Source organism: Dromaius novaehollandiae, chromosome 27 (genome assembly GCF_036370855.1).
Source record: "Dromaius novaehollandiae isolate bDroNov1 chromosome 27, bDroNov1.hap1, whole genome shotgun sequence".
Lineage (NCBI taxonomy): Eukaryota > Metazoa > Chordata > Aves > Casuariiformes > Dromaiidae > Dromaius > Dromaius novaehollandiae.
The window spans coordinates 679,178-701,535 of record NC_088124.1 but is presented as its reverse complement, the minus strand read 5'-3'; the positions used below and the strand labels follow the sequence as shown (position 1 = coordinate 701,535).

The 22,358-nt window shown below is 57.0% G+C and overlaps 2 protein-coding genes across 4 annotated transcripts in view; both read right to left on the bottom strand.

Annotated features, from left to right (window-relative positions):
- KIF21B (kinesin family member 21B) overlaps positions 1-10,738 on the bottom strand; it is a 50,839-nt gene extending 40,101 nt beyond the window's left edge. For all 3 annotated transcript variants that reach the window (XM_064498285.1, XM_064498286.1, XM_064498287.1), the window contains exon 1: positions 10,588-10,738. In XM_064498285.1, the coding sequence (XP_064354355.1) occupies positions 10,588-10,625 (38 nt within the window). In that variant the 5' untranslated portion in view covers positions 10,626-10,738. The remainder of the gene's footprint in view (positions 1-10,587) is intronic.
- A 7,362-nt stretch (positions 10,739-18,100) lies between these two features.
- The window catches only part of CACNA1S (calcium voltage-gated channel subunit alpha1 S), a 45,870-nt gene continuing 41,612 nt past the window's right edge, over positions 18,101-22,358 (bottom strand). Inside the window, exons 39-44 of the mRNA XM_026101232.2 lie at positions 22,148-22,276; positions 21,159-21,358; positions 20,281-20,357; positions 19,722-19,831; positions 18,727-18,843; positions 18,101-18,462 (exon numbers count right to left, since the gene is read on the bottom strand). Of these exons, the coding sequence (XP_025957017.2) occupies positions 18,202-18,462; positions 18,727-18,843; positions 19,722-19,831; positions 20,281-20,357; positions 21,159-21,358; positions 22,148-22,276 (894 nt within the window). The 3' untranslated portion in view covers positions 18,101-18,201. The remainder of the gene's footprint in view (positions 18,463-18,726; positions 18,844-19,721; positions 19,832-20,280; positions 20,358-21,158; positions 21,359-22,147; positions 22,277-22,358) is intronic.

Here is a 22,358-nt window from a genome sequence, read left to right as displayed (position 1 = left end):
GCTGAAGAGTCCCAGCTCTCTCAGCCTCTCCTCATATGCAAGATGCTCTAGTCCCTTCATCATCTTAGTAGCCCTAGGCTGCATTCGCTCCAGTAGCTCCATGTCTCTTGTATTGGGAGAACTGGACACAGTACTCCAGAGGTGGCCTCACCTGGGCTGAGTAGAGGGGGAGGATCACCTCCCTCGACCTGATGGCAATGCTCTTCCTAATGGAGTGCAGGATGCCATTGGCCACCTTTGCCACAAGAGCACACTGCTGGCTCATGGTCAGCTTGTTGTCCCCCAGGACTCCCCAGTCCTTCTCCGCAGAGCTGCTTTCCAGCAGGTCAGCCCCCAGCCTGTACTGGTGCATGGGGTTATGCCTCCCTAGGTGCAGGACTCGGCACTTCCCTTTGTTGAACTTCAGGAGCTTCCCCTCTGCCCCTCTCTCCAGGCTCTTGAGGTCCCTCTGAATGGCAGCACAGCCCTCTGATGTATCAGCCACTCCTCCCAGGTTTGTATCATCAGCAAACTTGCTGAGGGTGCACTCTGTCCCATCACCCAGGTCACTGATGAAGAAGTTGAACAGGACTGGACCCAATATTGACCCCTGGGGGACACCACTAGCTACAGACCTCCGACTAGACTTTGTGCCACTGATCTCAATCCTCTGAGCTCTGCCATTCAGCCAGTTTTCAGTATGCTTCACTGTCTGCTCACCTAGCCCGTCTGCTCACCTAGCCCATCTAAACTCAAGAGACCCGCTTCTCCTAACAAGGCTTGGGGCCACCATAGGCAGGGGCCCAGGCTGAGCCAACGGCTGCGGAGGACAAGCGAATACCTTGCAGCCGTCTGGCCTGACAACACCAAGCCCAGGAAGTGCTCTCACTCAGTTCTGGAAAGGCAAAGAGGGGCAAAAGCAGCCAGTTGCCTTCACGCTGCAAGAGGAACTTTCTCTGTCTCATTCCCCTCCAACACAAGCAAAAAATCAGCTGGGTCCGGAAAGGTACCATGTATTTGGGTCATGCAGGGTGCATGTTCCCGGTCTAAGAGCAGAGTTCTGCTGAGTCAGGTGCTGTACAAACACACAGTAAAGGTCTCCTCCGACAAGCAGTGTCTGGCTACCTATCTCAGTCCTTGATCCAAAGGACGGTGCCAGTGTGGCCTGACTGGGTTGGGAAGCCGCCTTGATGGCTTCAGCCAACTTTTGCAGAGGCAGTGGGCTCCTCTCTGCCTCCCCCAGGAGGGAAGGGGCAAAGAGTATTCACAGATGCTCCCAATAACCCTAAACACTGGGTGATCCCCAGAAACATGGCCTGCACTGCCCCTGGCATGCCAGGAGCAGGTGGGCTGTTCCTCCCTATCATGCAGACACATTTTACTGGCATTCAGTGCTCCCCCCGGGTGATGCAAAGCAGCTTAAGTCAGCTCAGGCTCCTGACCACAATCAGGCCATTTCTGCACAAATCTAACAGCTCTCGCAAGGGCCAGGACCCCAGCTCTAGTCTTTTCTTCAGACTCCAGCCTTCCCTACTGCCTCAACACAAATACCCTTCCCAGTATCTCTCACCTCCTCTCCAGACCACTGCAGGGATAGAGACATCAGTCTTGCTGGCTCTATCCAAGCAACATGTCCTACAGTGTGCCCACAGATGAGAAGGGCTCTGGCGATGGATTATTTTGGTTATTATATCAAGCACTACAGAAGCTCTCACGAAGGAGTGGAAACCTTATGACTTCTTCTGGGGAGGAACAGGCTGAACAGACGCAGCACATCACACACTACCCCACAGAGTCCTTGAGCCCCCAGAGCATCCCCCATCACCTTGTCCCACGCCCCCAGCAGCTGCTCTGTTCTCACGCACACGGGACATTTGGTCCCGGCACTCAACTGTGCCCAAGGCTGTGGCTGAAAAAGAAGAAAGAGCCCAGCGGGAGCAGTCACTGGCAATTTTGTCCCTGATGTTAAAGGTCAGGCTGTACAGCTCCCCAGGGAAGGGGCTGAGAGCCCGCAGGGTCTCAGCTGTGTCAGTTGGGAAGATGGATATTTATTAAATCTTCTACCCCTGGGGAGGGTCAGGCTGGTGCCAGCCATCCTCATCAGGCCACCTCAGTGCCAAAATGCAGAGCTCTCCCCTTGGGGCTGGCCTAGATTCGGGACTGGCTATGCTGGGAGACCAAATCCAAAGCTGGGGGAGGGGGAGATGCTAAAGCACCCCCCGCACACCCTGGGGGACGCAGCAGAGAGGCACCCACCAAACCCTGAGCTTCAACAGGACACAGGCAGAAATGCAGATGCAAAAAAACAGCCAGGCCGGCACAAGGTGGGGCAGGAAGGTGTTAACATCCCACCACCCAAGGTTATGCAGAGCACGTGGGCTAAGGGCCATATGGGATCCTCTACACACCATCCCACTCCAGGGAGATGCCTGGCTCTCAGGAGAGCTGAGGACAGGAGAGCTTGGAGCCAGCTTTGCTTGGCCAGCTTGGCTACAATGAGCCATGTCATGAAAACACTCTCCCACCAGCTCTGGTGAACTGGCCTGAACCACAGGAGAGAGGAGGGGAATTTGCTTGGATTTCAGACACTCGCAGCCCCACTCCTGGCTGGGACTTCAAGCATAGCTACAAATAGTCACTTCGATATTAGGGGACTGTGTTTTGTCCACATCAAGCAAAGCAGAGAGGCAGATGTCACGCTGGATGTGGCTGCTGCACTAGGAGCTCTCACAAGAGTTTCTGTGGGCCCTGTCAGCCACCCTGTAGCCTCGCTGGACACTGTCCCCCACACAGGGCCAGTGAGAAGCACTTGGCACTCAGGGACAGCAGTGGCAGGGATGTGCCAGGGAAGAGCCTGGCATGGTGGCACTGGAACAGCTCGCAATCTGCTCAGAGCAGACCCCCGGCTGATGTAAAGGGGAAGGCAGTGATGGTGGAGGGGAAAAACTTGCTGCTTTCAAAAGCAAACCTACCCCCTCACCCCCTCGAACCAGGGGCAGCTGGCTGGGTCACAGGGCAAAGCAGTTTGAAGCCTGTAAATGCCAGCGCTCAACAGAAATACGCCCGGCTCCCCCACAGCAAACAAGACAGGTCCACGGAGAGGACTGCTGGGCTGCTTTGCCTTCCCTCCCCTCCAGCTGAAGCCAAGGCAGAAACCCTTTAGCATCTAACCACGGTGGAAATCACCCAGCTGCATGCTCGTTCCCCACAGCCACTCCAGGGGGACAAGGAGGTGGGTGGCAGAGCCTGGCGGTAACACCTCTTGCAACCCAGCACATCCCAAATCTCCTTGCTGTTTAACCTAGCAATACGGACTATTTTGACAGCCTCTGGCAGGAAATACCCCCTGTGGGACCACCAGGGCCAGCCCCACAATGGGAACAGCATAACAACTGCATGGCCAGAGCTGGCTTTTCAATTAGTGCTGGGCTCAGTGGGGGTATCTCCTTTTCTCTCTGTGGGCTCAGGAGTTTTATTCCTAACAGGTTTGTTTAGAGCTTCATCTCCTGCAATTTTCTCCTGCCCCCAATTTTACTTCTTTGCTGTAACTAATACTCCTAGCACGGAAAAGCTGTAGCTAGGCTTAGCTCTGCCCTAGCAGCTTAAAAAGAGCCCATGCCTCAAAGTCCCCGGCACTTCATGGTACTAAGTACTTGAATCCCTGTTGACGGGCAAGGGGGTGCAGGCACCAAAAGCCACTTACAGCTGTCTTGCCCTGGGTGATGCTCCAGGCTAGGAAGTCTCTGCATTTAAGCAATGTAGCACTGCACTGCGTACACTGAAACTGCGCTCCTGCGGATGCCCCCCCGTCACGTACCATCAATGTTTCCATCTCCTTTTTAACATTTCCGCTATAAAACCCAACAAGCGTGTGTCTGATTTAAGCACAGAAAAAAAAAAAAAATCTCTCGCCCACACACCTGGACTGAGCAACCCTCTTTGAGACCAAAGCCACTGCTCTCCTGTGCCCTGCTGGGGTCACAGATGCAGCTCCCCCCCGCCACCATGGCGAGCTGAGGAGGAGGTCTGCCCAGGCCAGTGACTTTCCCTTGACAGAGCAGAGAGATTGACTTAAACAGGCTCTCTGAAGACACGGAAGCCAAGAACATGCACACATACACATTGGGCTAGGGCGTGCAAACCCAAAAGTGAAACCGAAGAGCAGCAGCGGTCACCCTGATGGGTTTAGCACAGCTATGAAACACACAGTGTGGGACCTGGGGGGGCTCTGCTACGAGACCCAAGTGACCCCTGATGGAGGTGAAGGATGTGGGAAACATCCTGGGGCTTCCCGTATCTGTGTGCTGCATGCCCAGATGGCTACAGGCTTTAGCAGCCTCCTGAGATGTGTCCTTCCTTACAGCGCAGAGCTCTCTGGGGGCCCAGCCACAGGCCCCTCCCCCAGGAGCTGAGGTAATGCTCCCTTTGGACCAGTTCAGTGCTGGGGTGATGTGTCCAGGCCATGTTAAATCCAAGCCAGCCCTTGTTCTTTGCGAGAAATGTGGCATGAGACCAATACTCCCCTCCCCTCTTCCCTAGGTTGGGCTCTGCAATGACACCAGGATGGGGCGTCCCACCTCTCCCTTTCATTGGAGCTGTGGCATGTCCCCACACCAGGCAGAAGGAAGAGGACACACTGAGGGCAGAAAGGCTGTGGAGGTGGGGATGAGTTTGTCTCTTCTCCCTGTCTGCCCAAACTCCTACCCTCTAAAGCCAACACGCACAGCCCTGCCAGTTCTGAGCAAAATCATGAGCCAGACCTGGAAGCAGACAGCGTCCCATAAGCCACCCCATCCTTCCAGGTTAGAAGGGAGCTTGGAGCCATGGCATCACCATGATGACAGCAGCCGTACCAGGCTGCAGCACCCCTGCCTGGGGCAATGCTCTCAGTCAGCACTTGCACCCAGCGTGACAGATGTTGGGCTCATGCCACTTCCACAACTGCTCCCAAAATTGCCAGAGGTGGAGACAACCCTCAGCATAGCCCCTCTCTGATTGCTTCAGGAAGGCTGGAAGCACCTTGGCCCACTTGCCTCCTCAGAGAATGACTCCAGCTAATCCCAGAGGCTCCAGGTTCCCATAAAACCATCACAGCAGATACAAGAGCCCCAGCCATGTGGTAGCAAAAATGCCGGAACATTGGCAGGGCCTGGAGCCCAGTTAACCCTGCTGCTCCCTGGTTCCTGGCACCCTGCGCTGAGGCACCAGGCCTTTACCACTACAGTCCCAGTAAGCGGGGGCCTGCCAGGGGAGGCTGCAATCACCACGTGCTCACACCGACCCTGGCTGCATGGATCTCTGTCCAAAGCTGAGCTATACGTCCCTTCCCTCCTTCCCAAAGACAGAAGGGATGGAGATGAGAGCAGCTCCCCACAGCAGGAGACAATCGGCATCCAGGCTGTCTGCAAGAGGGGCACAGAGTATCTCGGCAAGGGTGTTTATGAGAGCAGCAGAGGACTGGAGATTGCACGGTTTAAATAAACTTGAAATCCGACTCAACTTCCTTCCCCAATTTCACAAGCTCCGTTTCCTGAGTCTCCACAGCCCGCCAGGCATGCTTGGGTGCTGCAGACAGCTCAGGGTGGGGGGCTGCTTTTCCTTCTGATTGCACTTGAGCACTCTGAAAACCCTTTTGGGGAGCATGTCTGCAGCCAGTCCAGTCTCCCAAACCTCCCCCAGCCAAGTCCAAAGAAGGAGTTTAACGGCCTCCCGGTCCCTGGGTCAAGAGGCGCCATCGGCCCTTCCTGACACAGCAAAACCTCCCGCAGCCAGAGAGGGGGCAGGACTCGACTTCCTATTGCCAGCCCAGCGAGTCACGCTCTTGCCGCAGCACCCCAGAGTTTGCCGTGGCTGCAAGAGGCTGACAGCACCTGGCTGTGAGTTTGGATGGTGTGTGGGGGGGTACAGATGAGGCTGAAAGGGAGACAAGCCTCAAAACAACAGCTGTCCTCCCAGATGGAGGACACGAGCAAGAAACCTGCAGAGCTGGTTGCATCGCAGCAGCCGGAGTTTGAAGGTCACCTACAGAAGGAAGCAGTTGAAGCCCTTCCTCTTCTCTGGAGCAGTTCCTCCCCCCCATCCCCCAAATTGCAAGGCTGTGGGGTGCAAAGACTCCTGTCTCCGCTGATCTCAGCGTGGCACCATCAAAGCTGGTGGCAGTTTCAAGGCTGAGTCCGTTAAACCAGCGCAGAAAACATGAACGCGCAATTCCGCTGCAGCATCACTCGTCTCAGCTCTGCCCCCCCTCACTTCCTCCTTACGGTATCAAACACTTCAAGATGGCAAATCTAGAAGCACCCATGCAGGGATCGCCTGTGCAACAAGCCAGGTTTAAAACCAAATGAAAAGTGAAGACAGACTGGCTCCCTGCCTTCTGCCAGAGGCCTTCAGGGAGTGCAGGAGAGTAGGATCCAGCACTCCTCTCGGAGACAGTAGTGTTCCTCGGGGAACAAGGACAGGCTCTCTTCTGTGTCTGTCAAGCATTTAACACTGGGCCAAGTTGCAGCTTTCCAACACTGGTTCAAACAAATCCCTAGACGAGAACGAATTGATGTGCCTGCATTACTCTCTGCTCACAAAGGTGCTGGAGCAAGTACTGGGCATTTCACTTTGTGTGCAGACAAAGCCTAAATAAACCCACTTGCCCCTGATCAGTGGCTCAGCTTTCAGGCCCTTTGGACTCCCAGTGCCAAAAGTCCCCTGCTTCCCTGGGCACCCAGAGGGTCTCCAAAGAGGACGGGAGAAGATGGGAAGTTTTACTTTAAAGTCAGCAGTGAAACATTACAGCATCTTTCCAGGCTCCTTCTGCCAGGAGGTCAGAATGACCAGCTGGGAATCAGGAGTCCCCTTCAAGGATCAGCTTTTGCCCTGGCATTTCCAGGACAGACCTACCCCCTAGTTTGCACCTACACGACAAAGAGTCAAGCCACAGCACTAGGAAAGCATGGTCCTGCCCTCCTGACATTGCATGGGAGAAGAAGGGAGCTGGGTAGAGAACAAGGCAAGACCCCTCTGCAATGACAGCTACACTGCCATCTCAGGGGGACAGGGATGGACTGTCCCCCTTTCTCATGTACCTTTAAGACAGATCTGTGCCTTTAGCTGGCAGTCCTCAAGAAGGCTGTGCTGGAACTGGCTTTGATGAAGAAAGGGGATTGATTTAACAGCCCCAGTTCTGCCCCTGCTGTGCCAGGTGGGCATTTGTGCACCAGGTGCTGGGATCTCTGCAAATTTTGCTTCATTTATGCAGGTGTGCCCAGGATCTGGGTTGTTTATCTTTTTAAATGGCCTTTGGATCAAATCCCCTAGGCTGGGCTCTCCAGACAAGGGAAGGAGCACGGCTGGAACAGCCCTGCTATCCCTGTTCCTCCAGCCCCCTGGGACTTGGGCAAAGCCCCAAAGGCAAGTTCTGATGGCTGCAGCACCTCTGACATCAAGGAGACCATTCCCAGCACCAGCAATTTAATCACAGTGACAGACAGAGACTTCCTCCGAAGCCTCCATCACCCTGCAGCATCCCTGCATCTCCTCAGGGTCCTGGCTGGTAGTTGCACCTTGCTCTCACTCAGCAGCAGGGCTGTAAGGGGCTGGGACACAGAGAGCCCAAAGAAACATCATAGATGGCAGATTCAGGTATTAAAGGGTTTCGGGCAGACCATAACAGCTGTGGAAAGTGGGATCTGAAGGTGGGTTTCAACCCACTGCTTGCACAGAGGGTGCAGGGGGCACAGAGGGTGCAGGGGTCTGTGAGACTCCTACAGCCCTGGCTGCTCCACCGGCAGGGCTTTGTGAGATCCCAGCGTGCACACAAAGAGAAACCTCACTCTCCTTCCAACCCGGGGCAGGAGGGGACACAGATCACCCTGCCCCTGGGGCTGCTTTGGCAGAAAAGCCGCACACGCTGGCTGGGCTCTGGGCCCTCTAGCTGTATTGTCCTTGAAGGAGAACAGCTCAGCCCTTCCACACCCAGCTCAGTGCTGGGGAGCTGCTCTGTACTACCAGCACAGCGCTGCAAACCTGCCTGCATTGTCTCGCGCTGGATTGCATCGCTCAAAATCCCCCTCCTTCATGCTGCAAACTCACCTCCTGCTACAGCATCCCTCCTGCCCACCCAGCCGCAAAAAAGCACCACACCGGACAACAGCTTGCTCCTTCAAGGGGGAGGTGGGAAAGAGATGGAGCATCCCAGATGCTCACCAGGATACTCCAGCCCCACTGCAACACCAGCAATCAGTGGTCCCGTGGAGGGGAGCCTACATGTTCAAATCACCTCCCACTTATGATCCCCCCCACCGCTTTCACCAGACAATCAGTGACCCCGTTGCTGGCATGAGGATTAGGTGGGAATGGCCTGGGACAAAAGGCTCCACTGCTGCCTTCCCCCACAGCACCCGCTGGATCTCCTGGGGAAAAGGGACCCCCAGGCCTGAGCAGGGCCTTTTGTTAAAAGGCTCCATCCTGAAAGAAATGCAGGATGGAGGACGGGAAGAGTCTGGCCAGCAGGAAATCTCCACCCCCAGCCAGCCGGCATCACTAGGTTCCCAAGTCAGTGTCCTGGCACGGACACCCCCCTCCCTGGCACAGCCCCAGCTCTGCCCCTGCCCGGTCACCCCACTGGGTCCACAGGAACACCAGCACAGGAGGGACTTTGTCACCTTCTGTGCAGCTCCTCCAATTTGCAACATCTGAACCTGGCCCTGATTTTCAGCCTCTAGAGCAGAGCACAGCAGAAAATCACCTCCCGCTTCCAGCATGGGAAGGCTCAAAGGGCAGGCAGTGCTGGGAGGTGTCTTGGTGCACACACACGCATGCACACACATGCACACACACACGCACACATACATATGCAGCAGTGCTCGCAGCCCCACACCCACCCACTCCCCCTCCATCACAGACGCTGCACTGAGCATCTTTTGTGCTCTTGCTCTACCCAAACAGGCAGAGACCAGCCAGAGCAGTGCCATCTGCAAATCTTCCAAAGGCTAATACGGACCCCCACAGATTGCTATAAACACCCCCCATGCCCTCCCCACCTGCCTTATGTCAGAGCCTTTCTGGGCTGTGGACAGCAGGACACTGCACCCCCTGTGCTCCCCAGAGCTACCCCACAGATCTGGCAGGAAGGCCACCGCTGCTTAGGGCCCACCGCAGCCCCACAGCAGGAGGCAAGGAAAGAGCAGCTGGATGGGGAGATCGGTGTAACGCAGCGGAGCTGAGCCTGCCAGCAAGCTGCCAAGCAGTGCCTCCTCGGGCTGCTCAGGGAGGCCTAATCCTTCCCTCATGACGCCCTGCAAGGGAGCACTGTGCACTGAGGGGCCGCACTAGGCTCACGTCTGTCCAGAAAAAGCTGGGCTGACCCAGTGCAGGCATGGGGCAAGCTGGAGGAAGCCGTACTCCCCAGTCCCTTCTCCACGCTGGCTGCCATGCAGGACGAGTCTGGCCATGACAGCCAGGTACGGTTGCACCCTGCTCTCCTGCCGGGCTTTGGCTCCGCGCTGTCTCTGGGGCACTCTCTCCCCAGCAGCTTCTACACCCCCTCCAGCTGGAGGCTCAGCGGTCTCCTTGCCCTCCTTCCTCCTTTCTTGGCAGAGAGGAGCAAAGAAAACGACACCGGGCTCCAAGACCCCAGCGGCTGCGCTCAGAATACGCCCAGCCTGGTACAACGCTAACAAAGAGCCTCCGAATCTGGCCCCGAGTTTCCTCCATCCCTGTGAAGATTTGAAGGCAATGAAGGATCTGCCCTGCTGGCCACCACCCAGGTCAGGGCCCAGCCCAGTGCCCCCCCCCCCCCCCCCGTGCCCCCTCCCTGCCCCCTGAACAGCACACGAATCAGATGCCACTGGCACCTCCACATGCTCCTTCATTTAGGTGCAAGACCTATCAGGCTTATTGTTCCCAACCTAGAGACAACACAAAGGATACCGAGATGCCGCAGTGCCCAACTACCGCGTACCCGGGGCGGGGGGGAGGGGGACAAGCAGCGATCCCCCTGCCCCCCCATCAGCCTGCATTTGACACCCCTGGGTGTCAAACCCACGCACAATACGGCCGGGAACTGCCGCGGCGCAAAGGCTGGAAGGCAGCGAGGTCTCGAGGTGAACGGGCCCCACTGCTCTGCAGGGACACAGGAGGTCCCCAGCCTCGTCGTCACCCCCCGGTACGACACCGCGGGGCTCCGGCGGGGGAAACCGTGCCCTGGAGGGAGCAGGAGGGAGGGAAGCGGGGCTGCGCCCGGGGTGATGGAGGAGGCGGGAGCTCGGACGAGGCAGCCCCAACCCAGCGCGGAGGGGGGAGGCGATGCCGGGAGGAGGCCCAGGGCGAGCCGCAGCCTGGGGCTCGCTTCCCTCGGCGGTTTCTCCGCTAAACGCCGGGACTCGCGGCCGGCGCGGGCGGGGTCCCGCTCCCCGGCCACCGGCAGGCGCCCTCCGCGCACGCACACCGGGACCCCCCCACGCCGGGCGTGCGCCCCGAGCTGCACCGGGATGCTCCGAGGCCCCCCCGCGGCGGGTGCACCGAGCTCCCCCCGGGATGCACCGACACCCCGGGCGGGGGGGGGGGGGGGGGGGGTTGCACCGAGCGCCGCCGCCGGGACGCCGCGCCGGGACTCACCTCACCGCCACCTTGACACAGCTGTCCGGGGCCGCCATGCCCCCGCCGCCCCGGCCCCGCGCGGCCGCCGCGGCCCCAGCGCATCCACGAGGAGGAGGCGGGGGAGGAAGGCTCCAGGTGCCCGCGGGGTGGGGGGGGGGGGAGGAGGAGGAGGAGGAGGCTGGCGCGGGGCGGGGGGGGGCGCGCTGCCGCAGCCCCGGGGCCGCGCGTGCCGAGCGGGCACGGCCGCCGCCGCCGCCGCCGCCGCCGCCGCCGCCGCACCGGGGGCCGGGCCGGGGCGGGGCCGCGCGGGACACGCCCACGCGCGCAGAGGGGCGCGCGCACCCGCGGGCACCCGCGCACACACGCACTCCTCGGTCATGTGCATCCGCTCCTCTGCACACACACACACGTGTGCACACGAACATGCACACACACGCACACACTCCTCTGTCATGTGCGCCCTCTCCCCGACACACACACCCACGCACACACGCTCACACCCACACGCACACTCCCCTGTCATGTGCGCCCTCTCCTCTACATGCGCGCGCGTGCACACACACACACAAACACACAGGCACACACACACACACACACACGCACCTACTGATGTCATATGCATCCTCTCCTGCACACACGCACACACAATGTGTGCACACGCACATGCATGCACACACACGCACACGCTCTTCTGTCATGTGCCTCCTGTACACACACACGCACATCACACACACACGTGCACACACCCATGCACACCCACGCACATTCCTGTCATGTACGTCCTCTCCTCTACACACACATGCATGCACACACACACACACACACTCCTCTGTCATGTGCATCCTCTCCTCGACACACACATGCGCACACACCCGCGCACACACAACCACACACACACGCACACTCCTCTGTTATGTGCATCCTCTCCTCTACACATACACACACACACGCAAACACACACACATGCAGAGCTGTCATGCGCTTGATCCCCTGCACACACTCACACGCCACATACCTTCCCCCCCAACAGCACACACCTGCGTGTGCACTTCCCCACGAGACACTCACAGCCCCACACTCACCCTCCACTCTCACACAAACTCTCTCCCACGTGTGCAGACATGCTAACGCACAGTCAAGCACACACACACTTGCACACTCACACACACGTACATACATGCACTCACATGCTCACACACACTCATGCACAATCTCACACGTGCGCTCACACACACTCACCACGCTCCGCCTCCCCCACATACACACTCCCACTTCCCCACAAAACACTTACCCCCACTCTCACACAAACTCACACTCATGCAGACACGCTCACCACGCTCACACACATGCACTCACATGCTCACGCACACTCATACTTGCACACACTCATGGACACAAGCACACACACTGTCACACACACTCACTTTCCCACACACTTGTGCACAAACTCTTACATTTACACACATGTGCATGCACACACACTCTCAGTCATGCACACACACACACTCACATGTGCACACATATACTTTCACACAAACTCACACATTCACACACACTTGCATGCTCACATGCACACTCACACACACATTGTCCCCCCCACACACCTGCACACACAAACACACACTCACGTACTCATACAATCACATGCACACTCTCACCCATACACACTCTTACACACACATTCAGACTCGTACACACACTCTCACACACACGTGCACACACACATACACACACTCCCACTCACATACATTCACACACACACTCTCTCGCTCTCTCACATACACGCACACATGCACTCATACAAATGCATGCACGCACACACACACTCACATGCACACACACACTTTCAGACACACATTCACACTCTGTCTCGCTTTTATACACACATGCACTCACACAAATGCATGCGTGCACATGCACACACACACACACACATACACGTACACACGTACACACACACACACACACACACACTCAGCCCCACCCCGGGCGCTCGGTGGTGCCAGGCTGTCGCCTGCCAGCCCGGCGGGGGCCCCGCTCCTGCCCCACTTGGCGGCAGTGACCTGCGCAGCCGGGCCAGACCAGCACAGTGGCAGTGAAGCTTCTGGCTTGCATTTAGCAGGAGTTTTATCTTGAAAAGCTCACGGTCTTCTAAAAACCCATTCCACCCATTGCCGGCATGCATCTTCTTCAGGGATTGGGCCCAGCTGCCCTCTGCGAGTGTGCAGGACCGCCGGTGCACAGCAGCGAGGGGATGGCCAAAGCTGCTCTTCCTCCAGACACAGTCGGAGCTGGGCAGTGCTGAGAGGCAGAGTGGAAGGATCTTCAAGGGGCCGTGCATGGGGTCGCATGAAGCCCCGCTCAGCCCACGTGGGAGACCAGCCAGCCTGCAGCAGTGCTGCCTTCCTGCCAGGAGCAGGAGACTTCATGGGTTCATGCCCCAGAGAAAGCTTAGAGAAGCTGTGAATGTGATGGACTCACTGAGGCTGCACAGGGGCCTGGGCTCGCTCCCTATGGCCACCAATCCACCAGAGGCCCCCTTCCTTCATGGCAGCTGTAAAACACCTAAAAGCCCCTTTTATTTGGAGCCGATGTCTGGGCAGAGCACAGTGGCAGCTGCCTCTCTCATGGATGCTCTGCCAGCCATTGCTCATTTGATATTCCCATTTCTGCCTTCCTGCTCCAGCCCCAAAATGTGTGGTGGTATCCAGCACCAGACACAGGTGGAGTGAGCTGTGTGGTACCTGCTGCTACAGTTTCCCAGTTCAAAGTGTTCTGGAGCCAGCCCAGGAAGGCCTAGCTGCTCACTATACAGCCAGTGTGTGGGTCTGCAGACCCCTCCAGGCCAGGCCATACTGGCTTTTTTACCCCCCCACCCCCACCCCCCCAGCTCCCTGTGCCAAGGGGAATCAGTTGCCTTCAGGCAGAGGCATGGCCATGCTTCCCTGGGCAATGGTGAAGGGTAAATCCCAGCCACATCCCTCCCTCCTGCCTGCCTCCTCTTAGGCCTGGGAGTCTTCCTCCTGGTCATGCTTGGGCTAGTTGGGTCAGATCCTGTCCAGAGCCACTGTGCTCCTTGGGCATGTCCCAGAGTAGGGTAGCTGCCCTCTCGCCCTCCCTAGGCGGAGCCACCTGGTCCGAAGCCAGGCCACCCACCTACTGCTGCTGGATCCCGGGCAGCAGCTGAGATGGAAAAGCAACCCATGCTCTGTGCTGGCCAATGCCAACAATACCAGCAAAACACCACTGAACATCTGGAATCCTGGGAATGAGCAGCAGCTGGAGGGATCAAAGTGCCTGTCTGACCACATTGCCCACCCCAGCTCTAAGCTGCTACCCTGCTCCTGACCTGCCTTCTCCCTCCTGCCCCAGAGAGAGGACAACAGGGGCAATACCAATGGATGCTACCTCTAGGGTTCCCATGGGCACCCTCTTCTCCACTGCCCCCCTTCAGTCCCCCCAAGAAGTGGCTGTGTTTCTTACAGCTAGGAAGGGATGAAGGAACCACCTCAGAGCTATGCATAGACAAGAGTGCAGCTGCATCTGGGCTGTATGCACACATGGTGGCAGTGGTTGGTTGTTCAGCTGCAAGACAGGGAAGGGATTTTGGTTTGCTTTTGCAAACGGATCAGACCAGTCCTTTTGCACCCTGTTGCCATCTCCCTCCAGGGTTGAGCTGTTTCAGGGAGAAGAGCTCTGTGTTTGGCCCTGCAGCTGCTTCACCCAGTGCTGCTGTTCTAGGGCCATGCCAGCAGGGACAGCCATCACAGTAGTGTTAATTGGCACCGTTGAGGGAAACATCTATCCCTGCAAAGGGGTTAATTGCAGCCCAGCATAATCATAGGACCAAACCTGCCACTCCCATGGTCCCAATGAAGAACATTCCCCCCCTGATGCAGCCTGCTCTAGGGAGGTGCTGACATACTGAATGGCCCCGAGGGTGGGAGAGAGCTGAGGACTGTGCAGGTCCTTGCCCCGCTGGGAGACCAGCAGTGATTGGAGGATGATGGAGGCAAGAGAGGCACTCCCTGAAACAACCACCTCTAGGGCTCAAACTCCCCGCAAAGTTGGCATCACTCAGACACCCCCGCTGCTTGACTCCTGTCCCTGCCTGGTGCTCTCTGGTGTGGGGGTCATGATGTTATTGAGCAGAAGGAGCTGGCCTAGGGCAGTGGTGATGTGGATGCTCCAGCCAGAGACACTGGGCACTGGAGGACTGGTAATACTGGGAGTTGCCCAAGGCCATAGCAAGAGCAGCTCCAGGCACAGAGGAAAGGGAACTAGGCAGATGGGAAGAGGGTGTTGGGATGGTGCCAGGGTAAGAATCCCAGGCAGCAGGGAGTTCTCAGATAGGTCTGAGAAATCTGGTCAGCCTGGGCAGCTCTTGCGCTGGGTGGATTTCCACTGCTCAGGTTACATCTACCTTCTCAGCAGTTCTCTCCTCTTCCTCACTCTCCAGCATACCCACACCATACAGAGCAGCTATGTGAGGGACAGAGCAGTGAGTAAATCCCCCATGTTGGGCACCCCATACTCAGAGGAAGAGGCTCTTTGAGGTGACCGTGGTCCATCCCTCCCCCACAGGTTCATCAGAGCTTTCATTCATGAGCTGCTTTGGGGGAGTGTAGTGAGGGGGACGGAGGCCCCTGCTCAGGCCCATTGTGGATCAGGAAATGGGAACCACTGGGCCACAAGCAGCTAAGGAAGTCCCGTGCCAGCCTCTCCGTCATCTGTCTTGATGTCACTGGGGCTGATGCTTCCAGGTGGCTGTGCTGCAGGGAGCCCAGGGAGGCCCCTGTGCTGGGAGCAGGTGTAGGGTCCATGGTGCCCCAGGAGCTGCAAAGGACACAGGGAGCCTCTGACCCTGCAGGAGAAAGGCCAGGCCAGAAGTATCTTCCAGCCCTGAGCCGGGTGTGGGACCTGCAGGGGAGACTCCTTGCCCTGCAGGTTGGTGCTGATGTCAAGATTTACAGCCGAGGGAGTGTGAGGGGAAACTGAGGCTCACAGAGGCTTACTTAGAGGTGCCCAGGCTGTGTCCCAGTTGAGGTTGCTCATCTGCTCTGGGACAGCCAAGATATCCCAGCTCTGATGGCCAAAATCTAATGAAGGCAGCGTCGTGCCCATCACCATGCCTAGCACTGCACCCTCTTGCCCTTCGGTCTGGGGTTTGGACCATGTTCACCTCAACAGCAATGTCTCAGTGTCTCTTCCCCCCCATCTCCCAGTGCTCCCTCCCCTTCTGAGGCGCCCAGCAAATGGGGCCATGTGCCATGTGCACATGAGGTTCTGCATCCTTGGGGAAGGGGCTCAGCACCTGCTGGGACGAGTGATTTCCAGGGCAGCTCACTCTGGCCTGCTGTGATGGGGATGAGCAGGATACAGCCTGTGTGATGCCCTGGAGGTATCTGGGTAGCTGGCATTTCTTAGCCTTTGGGGGGCCTGTTTGAAAGCAGCACCTGGGGCAGCGGGGCACCTCCCACCTCTGAGCTGCCAGGGGCCGTCTTCTAAGGCTGGATCTATCTCACGTGGCCGGTGTTGGACGGCAGTGTCCCTCTGGGATCAGTGGGAGACAGAAGGTTTTGGACCCTTCTCCATCGAAGCGGGGGCACAGAGGGGCAGTGACCTTGCCATAGTGATGCTAGCCACATATTTCTGCCCCCCACCCTTGTGCCAGCTGTGTCACAAGCCAGATCTGTCCCCGATTCAGCTGGGAACCAGCTCAATGAAGAATCCTCCCAAATACTAGTTCTGAGCAGATCAGCTACCCATGCAGCCACAGGCACCAGGGAGAGGGCAGGGAGGCACTGCCCCATCACGACAAAATGACATGGCACCATTGTGTTACCCTGCCTGTTTGGAGCACCTACCTGCCCCTCTGGCCTAGGAAAAGGGCACACACAGTCCTTTACCATTTCTTCACTAATGGGATTAGGAAACCATCGCCTTCCACCTTGTAATTCTCTTCTAATGAAACATGTCCTTGACGCTCCCTCAAGGACAGCAGTTGCCAGAGACTCATTAGCAACCACTGCACATCCTCCTCTCCCACGAATGGGTCAAGGTGTTTGTACGTGTGTGGTATGGAGGGTAAGGTGGCGTATATCCTGCCTCATGGCAGTAAAGCAGGAGCAAGGGGTGCCAGGGCTACCCCCACCACTATCCTTGTTGATGGTCTGCATCCCCTCAGGGAAAAGCTGTCTGCGCTGCAATCCTCCATATACAAGACTGGCTTTGCAGGGCTTGGGCTGCAGCTGGAGTTCAGCAACAGCAATTTCCCTTTTATTAAGTTAACAAATAAATGCCCTGCTGGAGAGCAGGCAAGCTCTATTGATTCAATATCTCCCCTGGGACCCATCAGTTCTCTGCATTTTAATACATATTAGCAAGAAAGAGCCCTGTATTACCCAGCTAGGGTGGGCTGGAGGCCCTTTGGAACAAGATCACTAACTACAAAGAGACAGCCTCACCCAGATCCCTGCTGGGGCACTGCAGTCTGTAACACTAACCTGGGCAGACCCCTTCCTGGAGGGAAATAATCACAGCTATTTGGTATCCAGCACTACACAAAGCAGCGCAGGACAGAAATGGTAGAGCTGCAGCCACCTAGTAATGCACCCCTGGCTGTGACGTATCTGGCCTGTCCCCCGCTGAGCAGTGGGGATGTCTGTGGGCTGGATGAGACCTTCCTGTAGGCTGGGCTAAGTAGTGGGATGGCCATGCAGTGTCCAAGCCCTACATCCAGTGTTTAGAGATACCCAAAGTGATAGAAATTGCATTGTGTCCTTTGGAAACTTCTCCCTGTGGCTAATTCCCCTCCCAGTTAAACCATGGGCTGTTACACTGACCTGGATATGTTGTCACATCATGTTCCTGTCTCACTTTGTTACCCAGCTGGGAGAATGAGCTAGGAAACTCATAGGCCTTGTTCTGCTCGGGGAACTGGCGCAACGCTCATATTCAATTGCTCTGTGCCAGCCCAAGCCAGATCTACCCCCAAGCCATGTTCCTCTGACAGCACTCATCTAGCTCCCCACAGGAAGGGCTCAGCTGTAAGCAAGAGAAATAGATTCTATTATAGACATAAGGGCTGTAGGTCCAGCTGCTGGTATTGGCTCCTGGGATGCCAGGGGCCACTCGGAGCTTGGAACTCCCAAAATGGCTGGTTAGGATGTGAGCTCCCCAGATCAGGGACAGATCTCTGCCAGCACCCTGGGGGTGGAGGTTGTCATATGAATCACTGCCAGATCTGGTTAAATATGGTCTCTCATTTGCAGTTCCCTCCCCTGGTTGGGGTAAGCTGGCAAGCAGCCTTGGGCACTGGCTCTGGCCAGGGTGGCAGAGGAAGGAGGGGACAGGGTGATCCATGAGGTCACACAGCAGGAGGACTTTAATGACCCATTCAGCTCTTGCAAGACCTTGCTGGCACAGTGTTGTCATGTTGTCCTGACTTGACACCAACATGCTGGAGACCTGGCCAATATCCTCCCGCTGCTGAGCAGAGAGCTGCCCTTCTGCCCTGGGACAAAGCCCAACCAGCCCCAAGGGCAGAGAGGGGGAGAAGCATGACATATCTCTAGTAACTGCCTTGCAAGCACCTGAAAGAGGCTGTGCCCATTAGGCAGCATTGGCAGCTCACAGGCAAGTGATGGAGACGGTCTCCTGGGAGGTGGCTGTGCTGAGCTCTTGGGAGATGGGTGGTGATGCAGCCAAGGTGTCCTGGTGGGCAGAGCAGGTTTCCATGCTCTGAAGGTTTTCTCTTCCCTTTAGCAGTTCCACAGCTGCCTTCTCCACTTCGCTCATCTCCAGCTGGCTGCTGGCTGCCATCTCGTTCCTGGTCACTGCTACGAAGGATGGGTCATGGGCCAGAGCTGTGAGGCCCCCAGAGATCAGAGCCTGGAGCCATCAGTGGAGGATGGGGGTCACAGCTCAGAGTGTGCTCAGTCTGTAGCAAAGTGCCCCCGCCTGCAGGCAGCCCATCTCCTCTGCCTTTGCTTTGCTCCCCTCTGTGCTGGCACAAAAATGCTGTTCACATCCATGGCTAAGCTTTGCCCTCCAGCCCCTTCCTTCGCATGAGCAAGGCAGCCCCCCCCACCAGCCCCTTTGCCATTCCCTGGCAGCCTTTCCTTGCCCTCTGCCAGGTTCCTGCCCCTGACTTACCTCCTGGATGAGGAAGGTGATGGCTGGGGTGGAAGCTGCATTTGGGTCACTGCTTTCACTCTGCTGGCACACTGAGCTGGACGCTGTTCTCTCCACAGAGACATTCTCCCTGGGCAGCTGGGTGAGAGCAGCAAAAAGGTGTACCCTGGGCTTGGGCAATGTTCAAGGAAAAGCCCTACCTTGTCAATGCAGGCACAGCAGATACTGTCCCCTGGCCTGGCCACACACTCCCATCCTTCTGGAGCTCTGCCCAGCAATGGAACCACCGGGGTCATGGGGGCAGAGAGAGCTGGGAACCAGCCCAGAACCACTACTCTGCCTAGGCACCGAGGCAGGAAATCTGCTCAGAGATGCAGCATGAGGAGTGGTAATGTGGAGGGGACACCAGGGCTCCCCACTCCAGCCAAGAGGGATGAGAGCTAGAGAGGGACTCCCTGCCCTGAGCAAAGGCCTGGCTGTCCTCAGTGTGTAACCAGGGACAGGGACATGGCATGGCTCAGCCTTCTCACATCCACTGGCAGGGTCCTGGAGATCTTTCCACAAATCTGCCTACTGGGAAGTTTCAGTGCAGAGTGAGTGCATGTAAACACCCCTGCCGCCTGGTGTGTTCCCGCTGCAAAAGGGGCTGGGAGACAAAGGGGCACTGTGAGCCTGTCAGCTAGAGCAGTGTGGAGCAACCCTGACCCCCACTTCTTCCTGCCCTGGCTCCAGAGGCAGTGGGGAAGTCAGAGAGCTGCTGCTGGCAAAAGAGAGTTCTGAGCTCCCCCAGCTTGGATGAAAGCCCTGAGCCCACCACAGTAACCAAGGCAGGAGGCTTGGCTTGTTCTCCGAGCTGATCACAAGTGGAAGTCCCAGTTAAACTGAGATCTTGTCTGGGGAGCACCAGGGACTGGGTGCCTCTGCAGCATGGCACTGTTGGCCTTTCCTAGGAAGGCAGGCAGGTTCAGCCCACATCCCCCACATTGCTGTCTCTGGAAACGTATTGTCCCCTTTACCTCCTGAGGCAGAACATGCAGCTCTGACGATGGGCAGCCCCCAAAAGTGGCCACTCGCCTTCTGCTCAGCCTGTGCTGCAGCCTCTCCATGGGGAAGGTGTGGTTATGCTCTAGGGGAGGGAAAGGCAGGGGGTCAGGTGGGCACAAGAGCCACAGCCACCCCAGAGGCTATCAGTTGAGAAAGGGTCATCTAGACTGGGAGAAAGAAAAGGCTTAGGGGTAGTGGGACAGAACAAGGCCCCCTCCTGCCCGCTCCCCCATGCTTGCTCCTAATACAGGGCGAAGATGAAGAAATCATCCCTGTCTGTGGAAATGAACGTAGCCTCGTGGCTCTGCCGGCTTGGGGGTCACCAGCCCTCCCAGAGCCTGAGGCACCTGGCTCCATGCTCTATCATTCTGGAGGGTTGAAATGTGGGGGAGAGGTGGGGAATTTATTTGCAAACTGCTGGGGGCTCTGTGTCTTCCTCCTGTCTGCTGAAGAGCCAGTCCCTTCCTAGTGCTCTGGCCCCTAGGGACTGGTGCAAATCTTCCCAAGAACAGGAGCAATGCTGAGACTCACCCAATGCTGGAGACAGGCGTGGCTGCCTGGGTGCTGTCAGTACCTTCTGCCCAAGCAACTCATCCTCGTACTTCACCCTGGCAGGGGCAGGGAAGTGGGTCAGCCTGAGGGATGCAGCCCTCCCTGTCTTCTTTACACAGGGGGACACAGCTCGGGGGGCAGACCAGGAGGAGTGTCTGGGTTGGATGAACAGGGTGGAGACCACAAGTAGGAAAAATTATGTCCTCTTAACATTTCTAACCCTTGCCCCTTCCCCAGACTGCTCCAGCCTTTCTGTACCCCATGCTCAGGTAGGCACTGGTGGCTGTGGGGCACAGGGCTTCCTGGGCACCACCTCTTCTGCCACCTTAGCCTGGGTCTCGGCATATAGAGATTGCAGGAAGAAGAGGAGAACGGTCTTTCCTGCATTTCCTGGAGCTCTGATGTCTACCTAGATCCTAATGCCACCAAGACGAAGGAACAAAGAGAAAGGAAGGGAAGGGTACACAGGGGAGTTGCACACAGAGATGTGTGGAGACACCTGTGTCCTGGGGATGTCTCTGTGAGTCCCAGGCTGGAGTTGGAATTGGAGAGAGGTGTCAGCCCTCACTGCCTCCTTGCCTGGGACACTACTTCATGCTCTGAGGGCTGAATTTCTTCACAAAGGGCTCGTGTCCATGGAGCCACTTCCGAGTGTGGAAGTAGTGCCCAGCGTTCAGTTACTTCCTCCAGGGCCCATTTTGCCTCATTGCTGGAATCAGTCACGTCTCTAGATCTTACCTGGGCAAGACCAACCCACAATCTACCACTGGCACAGCCTCACTGTGAGCAGGGCAGGGCACAGCATCTTGCTCTTCCTCTAGCCTCACCATGCTCACATGAGGCTCACCAACCCTTACCCTTCCAGTGAGTTGTTGTTGTTGGCATTGTTGACGTTGGTGTTGCCTTCCTGGGGGAAGTCATCGAGAAAGACAGGGGAGTCGAGGTCTTCGCTGCCCACCTCGGTGAACTGCAGAGGTCTCTGGCTGGCCACATGGGGCTGCAGGGGGCTGCTCCGCTCCAGGAAGGTGTCAACCTGGCCAAACAGGCCGCCTGTCCTCTGCAACCGATGAAGAGTGTATAAGAGCAAGTGTGAAGCTCTGGGCTGCTCTGGGTTGAGGAATGAGATCATTCCCATGGGAAAAGACACATCTGTGTGCCCAGAAGAACACCATTCTGTATGATAACCTTTCTGCCAGGGCCTTGTGTACTGCGCGGTGTCAAGAGCCTCTCTGTCCAGGTGGGGATATCGAGGCACTGACAGGTGACATGATAAACCCTGTGTCACACAGCAGTGTTGGGATGAGAGCCTCCAGCCCCCTGTGATGACAAATTCTGCCATCTCTGTCGGACACCGAACTTGTGGGACCTTTGGACACAGCAGGAGCCTCTGTGACACCACAGTGGCTCAGGCTGTCTCACAGACTTTTCAGGAGTGGGGAGAGAATCTGTCTCTGCTGTGGTAGTGGTGACACCTGAGCTGTCCTGTCTCAGCCTGGGAGGACGTGTGGATGGGTGTGACCCAAAGCTGTGGGTCGACATTCAGCATATCCATGCCAGACATAAGCAGAATTATTTTACAGAAGCAGGAAGCGGGTTGCCCAGCAGAGTAATACAATGACTAAACCAGGGTGTCCTGATGCCTAGGCAGGGGAAGGAAGCGCTGATCCAACCTTGGTGGCTCATGCTGTCTTTTATGATCAGGCTCACCTATGTGGACTATGCTCCACCTGCTGGTAGCCACACTGACCCACTGGTGGACCACCAACACATGGAAATGGGGGATGACTAGGACCAAGTACCCCTCAGCCCTGCTGGGCATCTGAGGTGTCCTGAAGGCTGTGCTCACCCTGTATATCCCTTCTTCCATGGCAGCCTCCACCATTGCTCTCTCTAGCTCCTCCTCAGCTGTCAGGTCCCCAGAGATGGCCCGATGGATTTCAGGGGCAGCTTCTTCTTCGATGCTCCTGAGCCCAGCCTGGTAGGGACAAGGAGGCATGGTTGGATATGGCCTGGCCCCACAACCCTTCTCTCTTTGGACTTTGGAGAAGGAAACACAA